The sequence below is a fragment of the Triticum dicoccoides genome, chromosome 7A, assembly GCF_002162155.2.
Source record: "Triticum dicoccoides isolate Atlit2015 ecotype Zavitan chromosome 7A, WEW_v2.0, whole genome shotgun sequence".
Lineage (NCBI taxonomy): Eukaryota > Viridiplantae > Streptophyta > Magnoliopsida > Poales > Poaceae > Triticum > Triticum dicoccoides.
Genome location: NC_041392.1, coordinates 185628364 through 185646130, shown reverse-complemented (window position 1 = coordinate 185646130; position 17767 = coordinate 185628364). Strand labels below are relative to the sequence as shown.

General features: G+C 44.0%; 2 protein-coding genes across 2 annotated transcripts in view; one reads left to right on the top strand and one right to left on the bottom strand.

Annotated features, from left to right (window-relative positions):
* The window catches only part of LOC119329901 (DNA topoisomerase 1-like), a 23489-nt gene extending 7545 nt beyond the window's left edge, over positions 1-15944 (top strand). Inside the window, exons 8-21 of the mRNA XM_037603001.1 lie at positions 220-312; positions 6955-7038; positions 7121-7204; positions 7341-7409; positions 7982-8041; positions 8549-8620; positions 10257-10364; positions 13386-13462; positions 13672-13755; positions 14351-14462; positions 14541-14630; positions 14703-14768; positions 14841-14936; positions 15132-15944. Coding sequence (XP_037458898.1) covers positions 220-312; positions 6955-7038; positions 7121-7204; positions 7341-7409; positions 7982-8041; positions 8549-8620; positions 10257-10364; positions 13386-13462; positions 13672-13755; positions 14351-14462; positions 14541-14630; positions 14703-14768; positions 14841-14936; positions 15132-15257 — 1221 coding nt within the window. The 3' untranslated portion in view covers positions 15258-15944. The remainder of the gene's footprint in view (positions 1-219; positions 313-6954; positions 7039-7120; positions 7205-7340; positions 7410-7981; positions 8042-8548; positions 8621-10256; positions 10365-13385; positions 13463-13671; positions 13756-14350; positions 14463-14540; positions 14631-14702; positions 14769-14840; positions 14937-15131) is intronic.
* Positions 4170-5009, bottom strand: LOC119329902 (branchpoint-bridging protein-like). The gene is made up of 2 exons (XM_037603002.1): positions 4631-5009; positions 4170-4304 (listed from the first exon to the last, which is right to left on the bottom strand). Exons 1-2 carry the CDS (start codon positions 4983-4985, stop codon positions 4261-4263), a joined length of 399 nt encoding a protein of 132 aa, XP_037458899.1. The 5' UTR covers positions 4986-5009; the 3' UTR covers positions 4170-4260.
* Positions 15945-17767: the final 1823 nt, after the last annotated feature.

The following is a 17767-nucleotide window of genomic DNA, read 5'->3' as shown; positions in this document are numbered from 1 at the left end:
GGGGGGATTTCATCCAATTTATTGTGGCTCTTCAAACAGATTTCTGATTGTTGTGCTAAATATATACATTTTGATGCTGTGTCAGTTAATGAAAATGACATCCATTTTCTTTGATATGCAACTTAAAGACATGCTAAATTCTTACATTTTTGTTTTAGATTTTCATTATTTCCATGCTTAGTTTCTTATTCTGTGTGCGCGTTAATAATTACATTGTAGATTCAAGTTGACATTAGTAATCCTGAAGGCGACATGATTTTTCATTCATCTGCATCAAGGCTTGACTTCAAGGGGTACCAAGCCGTCTATGAGGTAAGTTATAATTTTAATCCATCTAGGCTTCTTGATCTTCCGTTACTTATGTTTGCCCAGGTAAGAAAATATGTTGATTGTCTTCTAATGTAGCCTTCTCCACTTTCCTTTATGCTACTTTGGCCAGCCTATGAGTAGATTCAGTAGAAAATATGCTGTATTCATCTCACTCACGACAACATTTCATGTTTCAAGGGATGAGGATGATTGCATAATTGGGTTGGTCTTTATCATCTCCGTAACCTTAATTTGGTTTGTATGTGTTACGACGTGAGCTGGTCCACACCAACATCAAAGGAGGTGCTCAGCGCCTGCTGCTAGATGTAGCCGTGATTAAGTTCCTTTCAGTTAATTTCATAGGCCTTGAGCGAATTGTTTAAGATATGAACAGATTCCTTTCTCTCTGTTACTTGGAGTTGTCAGGGCCTCCCACCCTGTTCGAAACAGGGGGCAATCCATTGAGTTGAATTAAGCAAGAATTAGGGAGTTTCTACCTTTAGCCTTGTCCCAAATACGACGAGTGTCCCTCTCTTTCCTCGACAAACCCTACTTCATAACACCACATATATATTTATGTGTGCATTAGGGGTGATGGCTCAAATACAATCTTTCCGATCCACTGCTTTATTCTTTTGGATATTGTTGAGATGAGAGGGGGAGTACCTACAGAGAGGAGGGCAGGTGGTGTCTGGTGACTCACGAGTCGTTCCTCTCGTGTCTGGCGGCTCACTCAGGGGCAGGGGGAAGAGGGGCTCCTCTTCTAGGTCAGCACCTCTCATGGGCTTGGGCCCAAGAGACAGATCTTGATGGGCTAGGGCCCATACCGGTTCAACACTCCCCCTCAAGATGGGTGGTAGATATCTATCATCCCCATCTTGTCACACGTCAAGTTACAGTCCTTTGTTCCCAGTCCCTTTGTCAAGCAATCTGCAAACTGCTGCCCAGAGCTGACATGAGTAAGGCTGATGATCCCAGCATCAAGTTTCTCTTTAATGAAGAAGCGATCAATTTCCACATGCTTCGTCCTATCATGTTGAACTGGGTTATTAGCAATGGCTATAGCTGACTGATTATCACACCACACCCTTAAGGGTCCCTTCCTCAAGAGTTTCAACTCGCATAGTAGGTGCTTCACCCAGAGCATATCACACAACCCTTGAGATAATGCTCTATATTCAGCTTCTGCTGTTGATCTAGACACAACATTCTGTTTCTTGCTTCTCCATGACACCAAATTTCCTCCCACAAACACACAGTAACCTGAAGTTGATCGTCTATCATCTTGACAGCTAGCCCAATCAGAGTCACTATAGCCATCCACCTCAAGATGTCCACTCTTCGCAAACCACAACCCTTTACCCGGAGTCCCTTTCAAGTATCTCAGGATTCTGTGAACAATATCAAGATGCCCTCTCCTTGGTTCATGCATGTATCTGCTCACCACCCCCACGGCATACGTAATGTCAGGCCTGGTATGACGCAAGTACAATAACCTCCCAACCAGCTTCTGATAATCTTCCTTATTCACTAGCTCACCTGATTGTGCTGTTACTTGATGATTTTGTTCAATTGGAGTAGGGGCTGCACGACATCCCATCATGCCCATGTCACTCAAAAGATCCAAGGTGTATTTTCGTTGGCACAAAGATATTCCCTTCTCTGTCCGGGCCACTTCTATGCCAAGGAAGTACTTTAGATTTCCTAAGTCTTTTACCTCAAACTCCTTGCTCAGACACCCCTTCACTCTCTTTATTTCCTCCTCATCATCTCCAGTGATGATGATATCATCAACATACACTGCAACAATGGTGATCTTCTTATTAGTGTGTCTATAAAACACCGTGTGGTCACCATTACATTGGCCATACCCCATATTCCAAACAGCTCGTCTGAACCTATCAAACCATGCCCTCGGCGATTGCTTCAGACCATACAAGGATTTCTTCATCCTGCATACCTTCCCCGTAGTCTGTTCTGTGCCAAAACCTGGCGGTATCTCCATGTATACCTCTTCTTTCAAGTCACCATGTAAGAAGGCATTCTTGACATCTAACTGGTGCAATTTCCACCCAAAGTTTGCAGCACACGAGACCAATACCCATACCGTGTTCATCTTTGCAACTGGAGCAAATGTCTCATCATAGTCAATTCCATAAGTTTGACTATATCCTCTGGCAACCAATCTAGCCTTATACCGTTCCACCTTGCCCTCAGGATTCTGCTTCACAGTAAAAATCCACTTACAACTCACTGCTTTCTTTCCTGCCGGCAATGTGGTTAGCACCCATGTCTTGTTTTTTTTTCAATGCTTCTAACTCCTCTATCATCGATTCACGCCACTTCGGATCTTGCTTTGCAGCCTTCCAATCCCTAGGGATAGACACAGTTTGCAGAGAGGCAACAAACGCCTTATATGAAGGTGACAAAGCCTTGTAAGACACAAAATTGCCAATATCAAGGTCATCACAAGCATCATCCTTTGGCAGAGCCTTCCTTGCCACCTCACCCTTCCTTGCCGCTTCACGTGTAGGTTTTCGCAACGCAATGGGCAGCTCCACTGTGTCAGATGAGCTTGCCTCACTGCCTTGCTGCTCCCCCTGCACTCTTGCCTCACTGCCTTGCTGCTCCCCCTGCACTCTTGCCTCCCTGCCTTGCTGCTCCCCCTGCACTCTTGCCTCCCTGCCTTGCTGCTCCCCCTGCACTTGTGGTTGCCGCCGAGAGTACACCAGGGTATTCGTCTGCCATCGATCCCGAACAGGAACCTGGAGAGCACCAATCTTAAGTGTATCGACAGTTGGCTCGACATGAGCCCGCACATCATCATCAGTGATGGTACTAACCGGAATTGTACCCACTATTGGTTGAACCTGAGCCTGCACATCATTATCAGTGTTAATGTCCACAGGATCACTGTGAGTATGAGACACATCCTTCTCCCCCTCTTGACCATCATGCACAGGGTGTAGGTGGTCAAGCTCTGCAAACAACAGACTGAGATCAGTCGGCTCACCATAGAATGGCTCAGACTCCCTGAATGTAACGTCCATACTTACAAACCTGCGTTTTTCAGAGGGACACCAACATTTATACCCCTGCTGACTAGACGAGTATCCCAGAAAGACACACTTCACTGCCCGAGGATCAAGCTTGCCAACAGATGGTCGGTGATCACGAACAAAGCAGGTACTGCCAAACAACTTTGAGGGAACAACAAACTTATTATCTCCAATGATCAACTCAGACGGAGATTTCATGCCAAGTATCCTGGAAGGTGTTCGGTTGATCAAGTATGTGGCTGTCATAACTGCATCATCCCACAAGAACTTAGGCACATTCATGGTAAACATCAACGACCGAGCAACCTCAAGAACATGACGATTCTTCCGTTCGGCCACTCCATTCTGAGGGGGGGTGTCCGGACATGAAGTTTGATGAAGAATCCCATGGTCAGCCATGAAAGCCCCAAAAATGTTGTTCACATACTCCGTTCCATTGTCCGTCCTGAGCACCTTGACCTGTACCTGAAACTGGTTCTTTACAAGAGCATGGAAGTTCTGAAAACAGATAAACACCTCATCCTTGTGACGCATCAAGTAAATCCAAGTCATGCGAGAATAGCAGTCAATAAAGGTAGCAAAATACTTCTTCCCATTCATTGACACCACTGGGCTAGTCCATACATCCGAATGAATATGCATAAAAGGAGATATGCTCCTGAGCCCCTTACTCACATATGAGGCCCGTGTGTGTTTTGCATATTCACAAGCATCACATGTCAGCTTGCCTTTGCCTATTCCACACATAACATCCGGAAATATTCTACTCATCTTATCAAAAGATACATGCCCCATCCTACAATGATGGATCATCGCCTGCTTCTCCTTATCCTCCATGGTCGCAGCACACACCAAGTCCGGCTGCACCTCCTGGTCCATGTACCAGAGCCCCCTACGCCTGGTGCCAGTCCCAACCGTCTGGCTCGTCTGTCGCACCTGAATCAAGCAACCGAACTTGTCAAGGATCACACGACAGTCCATTTGATCAATGAGTGCACTGAAAGAGACCAAATTGACAGGAAAGGCTGGCACATGTAAAACTGACGATAGGGAAATGGTCGGAGTACACTTTACTGTACCAACCCCTATGACTGGTTGTTTTGTGCCATCAGCCGTTTGTATAGTGCCCGTGTGAGAGGGAGGATGCTTAGTGTAAGATTCGAACACACATGAGTTACTAGCAACATGCTTAGATGCTCCAGAGTCAAGAACCCACTCTGGAGCACTCTCATTAGTAGCAAGAGATGCTCTTTCCGGATTACCTTCATCAGTGGAGGCCCAGTGAGCAAAGTCTCCATAGACAACATCATCTACATCTTTGCCTTTGGACGTCCCAGTGTCTCCTGCAACGGCCATGTGAGCCCTCTGACCCCCTGAGTGTCCTGAGTAGCCACCTCTACCTCTAGAAGCCTGGCTCCATGAGGTCTCTGAGTATCCACCTCTGCCTCTAGCACTTCTACCTCTGCCTGCTCCCCCTCTGTTATATCCCCTGCCTCTGCCACGAGTTGGACATTCTCTCTTCCAGTGACCTACCTCCCCACAGATATGACATTTGGTGGGATCTCCCCACTCCATGCGCTCAGTGACTGCAAATGTCGAAGCTGGCACAACCTTCATGTCTGCATGCTCAAGGGATAGGCGCACCTCCTCTTGAGTCATCGCTGCAATAGCCTCAGAAATGGTAGGCAGACTAGGTTGGTGCAACAGGGAAGCCTTCCTGCCATCAAAGCAACCTTTGAGGCCAGCCAAAAATTTCAGCACACGCCTGCGTGCCATCCACTTATGCCCTGACTCGATTGAAGCCGCATCATAGAGTTCCAAGGGATCACAGTTATCCTGGTCAGCCCACAGAGCCTGCAGTTCTGCCACGTATGTCATCACTGACATGCCATCATCTTGACGCAGCAACCTAATCTTGTCCTCAATCTGAGCAATGAGCATGACATTGCCCTTGCCAGAGTATTGAGTGGACAGAATCTTCCATATCTCAGCAGGTGAGGATAGCCCCTCCACACGTGCTCCTCCTCTGCTCCTCTGCCTGCTGCCGCTCAGCACACGCACGCCAGTAACCACCCCGAGCAGCTCCTCTTCCTCTGCAGCCGCCCGAGGACGAGGAAGAGCCCGAGCAGGGGCTCTGCCTCCGGTCCAAGAAGCAGCAGCAGCAGCCGCCCGCGCAGCTCTGCCGGGCCGCTCCCCGCGTCTCTCGTGCGTGCAGCTCTCCGCAGCCTCCCGCGCGCGCGCCAGATCCGCCGCCACCTCGCCGGACGTCGTCGCCGTCTCCTTAGGCCCCGCCGTCGCTGGCCTCTGATACCATGTTGAGATGAGAGGGGGAGTACCTACAGAGAGGAGGGCAGGTGGTGTCTGGTGACTCACGAGTCGTTCCTCTCGTGTCTGGCGGCTCACTCAGTGGCAGGGGGAAGAGGGGCTCCTCTTCTAGGTCAGCACCTCTCATGGGCTTGGGCCCAAGAGACAGATCTTGATGGGCTAGGGCCCATACCGGTTCAACAGATATAAACATAGATGACAAATGTATTCTCAGTTAGATGTGGATATAATTTAGGATAGAGGGGCCAAAATAAAAATTGATATATGACTAGTCCATCCCATAGTTCTTTCTGATTTTTCCTCTGTATGTTTCCCATTCATAGAAATCTTACTTTTGGCAATACTTGTGGAGTACATGAATTATAGTACCTATGTTCCTCCTTTTCTATAAACTCTTATGTGGCATCAGTGTTTGATTTCCAGAGACTGGCTATAAATCTCCCAGTTGGATGTTTCCGGTTTTCTGGGAAATTTTCGCTGGCGTAAACGGACCATTTTATTTTTTTGTAAAACCTAAGGATCATTGTATGCAACAATGATAATACTAATACACATATTCTTCATAAGATGCATATCAGGAGGGTGTGCTTAATGGTCTCAGCTCCCAACTGTCTTGTTTTTGAAAAAATGGCCTTTGGCCTGTTATGAAAACCGACCATTTTCAGCAGGTTCTTCCTGGTTAGTTTGGCATCATCTACAAATTTAACATGTCCTGACACATTTTTTGTGGGGAAGTTTTGACTCATTTATGGTGTGAATCTGTGAAGTATACACACAACTACTGTACATTGCTAAGTATGATCATTAACTTGCTAGTCTGTTATTGATTTTTTACTGAACTTGCTTGAATGTTTATCTTCCACTGATGCAATTTTTGATCTTTTTTGCATTCCTATTCTTATATTATGTATGTGAATAAAATATGCCCTGTTTTCACCAGTAAATCTACCGAGTAGCTTATTTGAATTTTCTTTATAGTGTTTTGTGTTGTGCCGTTTCCGTAATCATGTAATCCCCCGCAGAGTTTTATCTATTTTTCTCCACAGGATGTCTTATTTCCTACTTTTGCTTAAATGCGCGAATTTCTGCCAATTTATCAGCATCTAGTTTTCCTTTAAGGAGTTGATGGTTAAGCTTTTGCATGGATAGAATGGGAATGTGAATGTGTTCCTTAAAGGTTGTGTTTTATAAAATGTCCGTGTGCCCGGTGTTCAGTTTTATGAGCTTAGTGAACCCATTAATGAGAATGTGTTGCTTATAGGACATTGAAGCAAGTGGGTCCAGTGAAAGCCCTGAAGGAGAAGCTGCACATCAGGATAATTTTGAGGCCTTGTCCAAATTAAAGGTTAGCGGCTACTGATTACACATTTGACCACATATTGCTGGCCATCATTGAACTAAGTCATAGCATATATCCTTTTTCTCAGATGAAAGATTTGGCGTCTCCCGTTAACGTGAATCTTGGGCAGCACTTTACTAAACCTCCATCCCGTTATTCTGAGGGTGCATTGGTCAGTAATAACCTACGGTTTGGATTTTTCACGTGTTGTTCCTCTTATAATTGTACTTGCCTGAAATAAGAAGGTTTCCTTAGTATTGGTTTGTTCTGTAACCTAAGATTTTCACCGTGTGCCTTGTAATCTCCAGATTAAAAAGATGGAGGAACTTGGAATTGGAAGGCCGTCTACGTACGCCTCTATAATGAGGGTGTTGCAGGTAGCGCAACGTGCTGCTTATTGTTATGCCCAAAATACATCCCATTCCCTTTCTTCAATGTCTGTTTACTCTTTCTAGTATATCTGATGATTTCCGAGTCAAGGCTCTGAATGACATGTTTGGGTTAGTTGGCTCATGTAGTTGCCCCTCAACTGCTGCATATATCCTCATGCCATAAAACTCACACATGCCATGCGGTAACTTAGCAATGCATGTCACAGTTGACTTTTAGGTTGCTGCGAAAGTGACTTTTTTAGTGGTCTGCAACATGGGTTCGATTTTCTAGAACTGGCCTACTCTTTTGAGTTCTGGCACAGACTAACAGGTCCCCTCGGCGGTTACCGGTATGCACAAATGATTAGTTTTCAGTTTTATCCAGGCTAGATATACAAGTATCATGTTTTGATAACAATAACACATGGCCAAGACCAGCAGTTGCGAAGGCCTATGGATTCACCATATGCCAATTTGTAGTTTCATTCATTACAAGCGGCGGTACTTTCTTAATTCATTATCATTATCAACTACTTGTGCGAATGGATAAGAGTTTTTGCCATACTTGTGCCATCCAGGACCGGAAATACGTAACAATAAAAAGTCGAGTTCTGCACCCTGAGTTTCGTGGTCGAATGGTATGTTCTTGTTCCTGATGCCATCTTCATCCTTCTACAAAGATCCTGTTCTGATTGCCATCTGAAACCATTATGTTGATTTGCATAGATATAATGTCTGACAGTTAAGTGCATTGTTTTTGTATCATATTATCTCCACTTCCAGTGCATTATGCATTTTACCAACGCGTCTTCTACTCATCTTGTCATTGTATCTTTATTACTCTTTCTTGTGTCTCTAAGATGACAAAGATGGATTAACTCACTAAAACCTACACATATTGCTCTGCAAACCATTTGTTCCTTACAACGTTATACATTTCATGGTTCTGCAAATGCTCAAGTACACTTCACCTGTTATTTCATTTTTCTGCTGTTTAATTTTGTTGCATATTGTTTTAGACTGTGTTTTAGGTTATTCTTTCAGTTCACCTAGCTGAGGTTGCACTATTTCAGTTTTCTTGTGTCTGATATTTCAGCTTTCTTGTGTCTTTTAATTTTAAATATGCTCAACCATATGTTTTCCAGGTCTCAGCATTTCTTTCACATCTTTTCTCTGAGATTGCTGATTACAGCTTTACTGCTAACATGGAGACGGAGGTACTAAACACTTTTCAACCTATAGCTTATCTGCACGTTTTGTATGTGCTTGTTCTTTACCATGGTTTCAGAAACCAGCTTATCTAGCGGTTTAGGCAAATATGAAATTCTAGGAAATCTGCAGGTTGATTTCAGTAGAAAGTGAGATCCACATACTTTTAAAGAAAGGTTACACCATGCTCATAGTTCTTTTGTTGCTTTAAATAATACTACCAACAATATTATTTAGAAACGTGTAACTGGTTCAAAATATGCAAAATTGAGTGGTTTTGGTCTGCTGTTGCCTCAGGTTCAGCCAGCAATATGGCTGCAGAATAATTTTGGAATTGTGATTCTGAATCCATTATAAGAAAACTTGTTATGGCAAGGCTACAGAGTCATGATGGAATTCTACCCTAGGGCTATGATTTATAAAGCCCCGTCTGGAAGCCCAATTTTGATCCTAATAAATGCTTAAATTACAGGCCTGTGATAAATTAGCTCGGGCCTTTCAAAATTTGTTTGGATCCCCTGTTTTAGTCGAGCCCTGGTCCGTAGACATCAGGAAAGTAATAATTTGGTAGGTAGAGGTACGTCTGGATATAAATATGACAAATATGGGGGGCAGAGTGAGATGCAGCTGCTGATCACCACAGGCGATGAGGTATTGAGGTAGACGCCGTCCGCCACAAGCTCCCCTCTTTCGTTGTTTCTTCGGCTGTTGATGGCCACGTAGTCTCCTCAATGCTCGAGCGCCACCCCTCTCCCCACCCTCACCGGCGGCACTGAGCTGCTCCTCCATCCTTCCACTGTCGCCGTCCGAGTCTCCTTCACTGACAGCACAGAGCCTTCTCTACGTTGCTTGATCTGACCATGTTTTCTCTATCCACGCCTCTCACGGACAACTCCCTCCCCAGCTCCTCAATGCTTGACCTCCCCCAGTAAGATCTGCGGGGTGTTATAATTGTCACATGTGCTACTCAGTCGAGCATCTTGATCGCTTTTGATACTAGGATTTTAGGTTGCCAAATTTGTTGCTCTGTGTCTTGAATATTCTTGGATGCAGATACTAAAGTTCTTGTACGTGTGTACATTCAGAGTTGTTTAGGTTGAATTTTGGTGTGTTCAGAGCACACACCTATTGTTTGTTGAATACTGAAACTTCTATTTGTCTCCCTGTTGCTGTATTCATGTCTGAGCTCACTTAGTTCCGTGTTTTACTCGGGATTCCCATTTACAAGCGAACTAAATACCTTGTATCAAAACAACATTTACAAGGGCAAAGGAATACAAATGTATACACTAGTTTTTGTTGGTGTTCAGTAAAATACTGGGGCATGTGATTTACAGGTTTGCAAGTTTTATGGTTTCCCAAATGGAGCCTAACCGGATAGCCTTTTTCCTTAAAGAGGATTATAATCATAAATTCATAATGGAACCGAGGGTACAGAGTCAAGATGGAATTCTACCTTAAGGCTATGATTCTTAACTGGATTGCCCTTTTCCTTAAAGATGAGTACGTGGATGATTTTTGCTGAATAGGAGATGTGGGAATATGAAGTTTTTTCTTTCTGTTGTTAACAGTAAGTAACTAAGCATATGGGAATTCAGTTGTTGTAATAATCCTATTACTTTTTCTTTTTCTGCACATTAACAGCTAGACAATGTCTCTGCTGGGTCAACTGAATGGAAGGGCCTCCTGACAGATTACTGGGAACGATTCAGCAAATACTGCGCAGATGCTAGTCAATGGGATGTTAGAAAGGTAATTTTATTTGTGGTTTCTGGGAAAATCTGTACCCAAGCACCAGAAGTTTTTTCACCTATCATAACTACTTGCATGGTGCTATTGCTCGATGTTTTTCTATCTCGTAGCCAAACCAGCTTTTGTTTGACATAGCAACTGAAATCTGTGTTTCAGACCCATTTCTTAAATTGAAGTGCTGGTACTCTCTCCTCTCGTTACATTTCCTGAATGTAGCAAATTTTGCGTTTCTTCCAGGGATATACTCCCTCCTTTTTGGTTTATAGGGCTTATCTCAAATTTTTAGTTTTCCCATTTTATAAGTCTCAATTTGGTTGTTCCCCATCACATGTTCAGATTTCAAGGTGCAATAAATCATTGCATGCAAGTATTAAGAGAAAATTGACCAATGCATGTACTTTATGCATGCATGCATGCATTGCAATTAATGCATTGGTAAACACAATTTTTTGAAGAAAACAAGCGCATTAATTGAGTGGTTTTGCAAACTACAAAAATTGTTTCACCACTCACCATCTACCTTGGTTGGTGAGATTTTTGAATTGAGCCCTATAAACCGGAAAGGAGGTGGTATAAATGATAAGTTTTGGGCCAAGATCATTCTCTATGCCTATGGGTGCATCTTGTTTCGGATGGATAGTTTTCATTACCGGATGAAATGCTTTCTATCATGGACGTGGCTGTTCTAATCCCGAGCTGTAAAATAAAAAAAAAGATTTTTTTTGTACCAAACATTGACAAATGTTTTGATTGCTTACAAAGTTTCATCACCAGATGACATTTGTGGAAAACGTGGCAAAAAAAAAACGATGCTCGGGATCAGAACAGCACTTTCGTTTCTATCACCCAAGTAAATCACAGTCAGAGTATTTTTGTCCAAACAAAATTTCATTTGTATTTATGTAATTGCCGAAGGAAGGTGAAAGGGACATCTATAAGATGGCCAAGATCCGAGAGAGGAAGACGAGGGATATTGGCCAAGTCAAATGCATCAAGGACGGAGCAGGCCAACTCTTGGTGAAGGACGAGGAGATTAAGCATAGATGGCGGGAGTACTTCGACAAGCTGTTCAATGGGGAGAATGAGAGTTCTACCATTGAACTGGACGACTCCTTTGATGAGACCAGCATGCGTTTTGTGCGGCGAATCCAGGAGTCTGAGGTCAAGGAGGCTTTAAAAAGGATGAAAGGAGGCAAGGCGATGGGCCCTGATTGTATCCCCATTGAGGTGTGGAAAGGTCTCGGGGACATAGCGATAGTATGGCTAACCAAGCTTTTCAACCTCATTTTTCGGGCAAACAAGATGCCAGAAGAATGGAGACGGAGTATATTAGTACCAATCTTCAAGAACAAGGGGGATGTTCAGAGTTGTACTAATTACCATGGAATTAAGCTGATGAGGCATACAATGAAGCTATGGGAGAGAGTCATTGAACACCGCTTAAGAAGAATGACAAGCGTGACCAAAAATCAGTTTGGTTTCATGCCTGGGAGGTCGACCATGGAAGCCATTTTCTTGGTACGACAACTTATGGAGAGATATAGGGAGCAAAAGAAGGACTTGCATATGGTGTTCATTGACTTGGAGAAGGCCTATGATAAGATACCGCGGAATGTCATGTGGTGGGCCTTGGAGAAACACAAAGTCCCAACAAAGTACATTACCCTCATCATGGACATGTACGATAATGTTGTGACAAGTGTTCGAACAAGTGATGTCGACACTGATGACTTCCCGATTAAGATAGGACTGCATCAGGGGTCAGCTTTGAGCCCTTATCTTTTTGCATTGGTGATAGATGAGGTCACAAGGGATATACAAGGAGATATCCCATGGTGTATGCTCTTTGCGGATGATGTGGTGCTAGTTGACGATAGTCGGAAGGGGGTAAATAGGAAGTTAGAGTTATGGAGACAAACCTTGGAATCGAAAGGGTTTAGGCTTAGTAGAACTAAAACCGAGTACATGATGTGCGGTTTCAGTACTACTAGGTGTGAGGAGGAGGTTAGCCTTGATGGCCAGGTGGTACCTCAGAAGGACACCTTTCGGTATTTGGGGTCAATGCTGCAGGAGGATGGGGGTATTGATGAAGATGTGAACCATCGAATCAAAGCCGGATGGATGAAGTGGCGCCAAGCTTCTGGAATTCTTTGTGACAAGAGAGTGCCACAAAAGCTAAAAGGCAAGTTCTACAGGACGGCGGTTCGACCCGCAATGTTGTATGGCGCTGAGTGTTGGCCGACTAAAAGGCGACATGTTCAACAGTTAGGTGTGGCGGAGATGCGTATGTTGAGATGGATGTGTGGCTACACGAGGAAGGATCGAGTCCGGAATGATGATATACGAGATAGAGTTGGGGTAGCACCAATTGAAGAGAAGCTTGTCCAACATCGTCTGAGATGGTTTGGGCATATTCAGCGCAGGCCTCTAGAAGCTCCGGTGCATAGTGGACGGCTAAAGCGTGCGGAGAATGTCAAGAGAGGGTGGGGTAGACCGAATTTGACATGGGAGGAGTCCGTTAAGAGAGACCTGAAGGGTTGGAGTATCACCAAAGAGCTAGCTATGGACAGGGGTGCGTGGAAGCTTGCTATCCATGTGCCAGAGCCATGAGTTGGTTGCGAGATCTTATGGGTTTCACCTCTAGCCTACCCCAACTTGTTTGGGACTAAAGGCTTTGTTGTTGTTGTTGTTGTTGTTGTTGTTGTTGTTGTTGTTATGTAATTGCCATTTTTCCAGTGCTCGTTATAATATTATGGTAACAGGCTTATAGATGTACAAAGTAAGATGTAGTAGCTCACTGACCACCCCAGGTAAATGGCATACTGGTCCTAGCTGGGATCGCTGAACCCCCAGTAGGTTGCTGAATCCCACCTGACATCATCCTACCCATTTTAGCATGTCTAATCCTTTTGATAGAGGTCATTGCCAGTGTTTAGCAAATAATATGTTACCATATTATCTTACAGTTACTTATAAGTATTGAAATTTGAATCTGGATTTGAATTACCGACCTCGTTGCAGGTAGAGAGAATGCTTGAAGAGAAATTCCTTCCTATCCTCTTTCCTGACCTTGACACCGATAGTAGGATTTGCCCTAGGTAATGCATACCATCATCATACCTTGAATGTATTTTATGCTGTTTAGGAAGTTAAAATTTTAATGCTGGCCATTTCCCAAACATAAATGTTTGCACAATTCGTACAGGTTCATTTGGCACGGGAAATAGGATGTTACCCTATTACGCAATGTATTAACCATGTTTCTTCCTTAATACGAGTACTTAACATGTTTGCTGAATATCTGCAGTTGTTCTGAAGGAACCCTGAGATTCAAAGTTAGTAGGTACGGCGAAGGCTATTTTATAGGCTGTGATCGACATCCGAAATGCAAGTATGATCTTTTTATCCCTACTAATGAATTAAATGCCTTGAAGTTGGAGTTCAGTACCTGCTGCAATTCTTGTTTTCTCCTGTTACAAGTTGTAATTCCCACTGCAGTTTCTTGATTATAATAGAGTTTCGTCATATCTTTTGTATGAGGATAATAGAGTTTCGTCATATCTTTGGTATGAGGATAATAGAGTTTCGTCATATCTTTTGTATGAGGATGATAGAGTTTCGTCATATCTTTTCTATGAGGATAAGGGCATGGCCAATGCATAGCCCTAGGGTGATGCTCCGCAGGCCATGTAGGATCGGATATCAGAAAAAGAAGGTTCGGATGGTGTAGTGGGATCCTCGGCAGGAGTCGGGTGCTTGGGGAGAAAAAGTGTGGTCCGGTGCATAAATCTGAAAAAGTTGAAGTGGAGAGTAGGGATGCATGTATAGTGGTAGTCTACTTTCTATTCTTTGATGAGGCCCATTAGTAGTAGCTTCCGTTGGGTAGAAAAAATCAATATAGATGCCTCAAGCTACTTTTTGTCATGGGGCATCTGTATCCATATGCCACCATTGTACATGCCTAATGACTAAACTAACTATGATAGGTACATCGCCCGCACATTATCAGATGAAGATGACGAAAATGAAACCTCCGAGGAAACTCCGAAGTCTTTTGAACCTCGGTTACTTGGTGTCAAGCCTGATACAAATGAAAAGGTTTTTTCAGTCTGTATGGTATCTGGCTTTATTTATTTCTCGGGAACCAAGTGTATAACATTTTTGCTTGTTCTGCAGGTCTTCTTAAAACAAGGTCCTTATGGTTACTACATCCAGGTTGGAGAGGATAGGAAAGGAGCATCCCAGAAAAGAGCTCCTATTTCCGAGGTAATTATTACGGTACTTTGAAAATTGTCCTTCCATGAACTTACTGCAAATATCTTTTGAACTACTTTTCAGGTCAAAGATATTAACTCTATCACCATCGAAGATGCAATTGAGCTATTGCAGTATCCAAAAGTTCTGGTATGCTTTTCTGTAATTTTAGTATTCTGTACGCGTTGCTCAGTTGAATCATGACAATATCGTTGTTAACAGGGGAAACATCCTGATGATGAGCATCCTGTACTTATGACACATTCTAAAGCTGGGTTTAGCGTCCGGCACAGGAGAAGCCTTGCTCCAGTGCCAAAGGTATGTGTTGTTGTATTATTATAGGGTTTTTATCATTTATGCCAGAAACAATATGAAATAGGATTCCCATGTTGGTGGCATTGCTGTCAACTGGTTACAATTTTTCATAATAAAAATCATATGCAGTTACATTTATACAGTTCTCAATTTGTACTTTCTCATTGCAAGTCTAACAATGAAAATGACTGATGGCAGACTCACGACCCAAAGAAGGTTACACTTGAGCGTGCACTGAAGTATCTGACGGGTAAAAATGTCAAAAAGTTTGGTCGACCAAAGGGAAAAACTAACAAAAATGCAGAACCCATTGAATGGCATTAGGTGATCAGCTGTCACAGATGCAATGTGGAAACTTGCACAGGCTCCGAGTAACAAAGGTCAATGTCAAGCTCGTGCACAAAATTCAGAGTGGTTCAGTGGTAAGAATGAGCAGCCAGTATTTATTGAAGTGGTTATGTGTGCCTAGCTGCTGCCGATAATTCCCGGCAATGCTTTTTGATGATGATGGGCCTCCATGCGTGAAAGGACAGCTGGTCAACTAATAAGCATATAAAACATGCGAGCAAGTGCTCATGTCTTCTGAGTTGTATTTCTTGCTGGATTTCTCCATAATCCCTCATAAAAAAGGGAGAAGATATACACGCAGATGAGCAACATCTCTCTGCGCTTCATTCTTTTATGGGTCACCGTCAGCAGCTGTATAGAAAACACAGATGACGGGCAACTTACCAGATTATATACTCCCATAGTTTTTTGTGGCACTTTTTGTAGCATTCTTAAGCTGCTAATGTCACCATAAAAACCTGTGGTCGATTCAAGTGGCCACCCTTTTGTTTGTTTGCAAATATATTCCGCCGCAGCAAATAATGTAAAATTTGAAGAGAGTTTTGGTGGCTTAGTTTAGAGGTCACTGATTGTTGGTTCATACTGCCTGACTTGCCATTGTACTAGGATATTCTTGGGCAAAGGGAGAAAGGACTATTGAGTGATCGCCGCATTTGATGCCAATTGGTGACATGGTAGCTAGTAAATCACTACGCCATTTTTTCACATTGGTGCATCATTTGCATGGTTGTTGGATACTTGGATTGGACCAGATTCGCTTAAAGACTGCTTTTATGTAAAGATGACAGAGAGCTGGTGGTTCAACCCGCCGATAGAAATTAACCTTACCTCGACTTTGTCATTGAAGAGGTGCATATTCATGTATACCATACCAATCAATCATCTTTACAAGTTCATGTACATTGTCTTTTTCATGGTTGTGACTTGTGAGGTTGAGCAGCCATGGTGTGGCAGTAGAGAACATTTCATGTCTTATGTTTGGGAGGCATTGAGGAATACGGGAACACTAACCGCTCATCGTACACGAGGCAATGCTTGGCCTGTTCATGTTGCTCGCTGCTTCTGCCCTCTTGTTGGTGTGGTGCGAGGAAATATAGTTCTATGGGGACTAAAATGCAAGCTGAGAGAGGAGGCAGGCAACATACCATAGGGATGCTCCCAAATGTTCTTCATGTCTCTCCTCTCAAATCCTAGCACCAATGTCCTCAAGTCTCACAAAATGGCATTAGAGCAGGTGCAATGTTACTACAACCTGAGTGAGCATGGTGCTGTGTCACTGTGAGCTGCGAGTGGTGGAGTCATCTCAGTTACGTTGTGATAGGGTCAGGGGGAGAGCATCCATCGTCATCGACCCCCAACTGCACATATACAAAAAATAACAAAGTTTCAGATTCTGCTCAAACAGTGCACATACATTTTAAGTAATTATGTTTACTTTGTACATAGCTCCTTCGATGTCATTTGACCATTACACTTTGCAAACATCTATAACACTAGATGAAACGGCACGCTCTACCGTGCCCCGCTATAGCCGAATTCTTCGCATGCGGTTTTAGGTGGACTTAGGCCATTCGTCATTGATTTCCATTGGAAGACTGGCTTATTCGTGTCCTAGTCGTGACTGCAGGCGAAGCACCAGACCGGACCGGCCGACACTTCGAAAATAGAGGAAAGCTAGAGTAATGCAGAAACCAATTTCATTGGTCGAAACAAACAGTTCAAATGGTTCCTAGTCAGACTCTGACAATTGATATCAGGTACAGTTGACAACACGCCAATGTCAGAAAAGGCCCTGAGCAAACGGGTCATTAGTCGGGTGTAAGCTTAGAAGTGATTTGCTACTACCTCCGTTCCAATTTATAAGACTTATCTTAAAATTTTCATGTTTCTATTTTATAAGTCTTATTTCTATTGCTCCTCATCACGAGCTCATATATCAAGGTGCATTAAATCGCTGCATGTGAGGATTAAGAAAACGAAATATGTATGTGGCAACCATGTGGCAGATTGTAAAACTGCCACACGATCTCGCCAACACCCTTCGATCGTGATCCCGATCCAATCGCGCCTCTTCTCTAATTTTTCTCTGCGAGCGACCTCGCTCTGCAGACGACCCACCCGCCTCCCTCGCCTTCCTTTCCCCTCATCCCGTCCCCAAGATCACGCCCTCACCGGATCTAGGTGAGACCTGAGGGTGAGCTCCACCCCCAGCCTGTGGGGCGTCGGGATCCAGTCTGTGGTGCCCTTGGGACTTCACCGTCAAGCCTCCTCGTCCTTATCATCCTCGGCAATGGCTACCCCGGTATCCCATCTCGCCGTGCCTCTCAACTCCACGTCGGCGGCTCCGTCCATCGACGTGTTGGCGCCACAACCTGAGGCAACTCTCCGGGCGTGCAACTCCCCACCATCAACGGCCGCAGTGTACACCGCCGCCAGTCACGCCCCCGACATGCAACTTCATCGCCGCGGCATACGGCTGGCCGAGC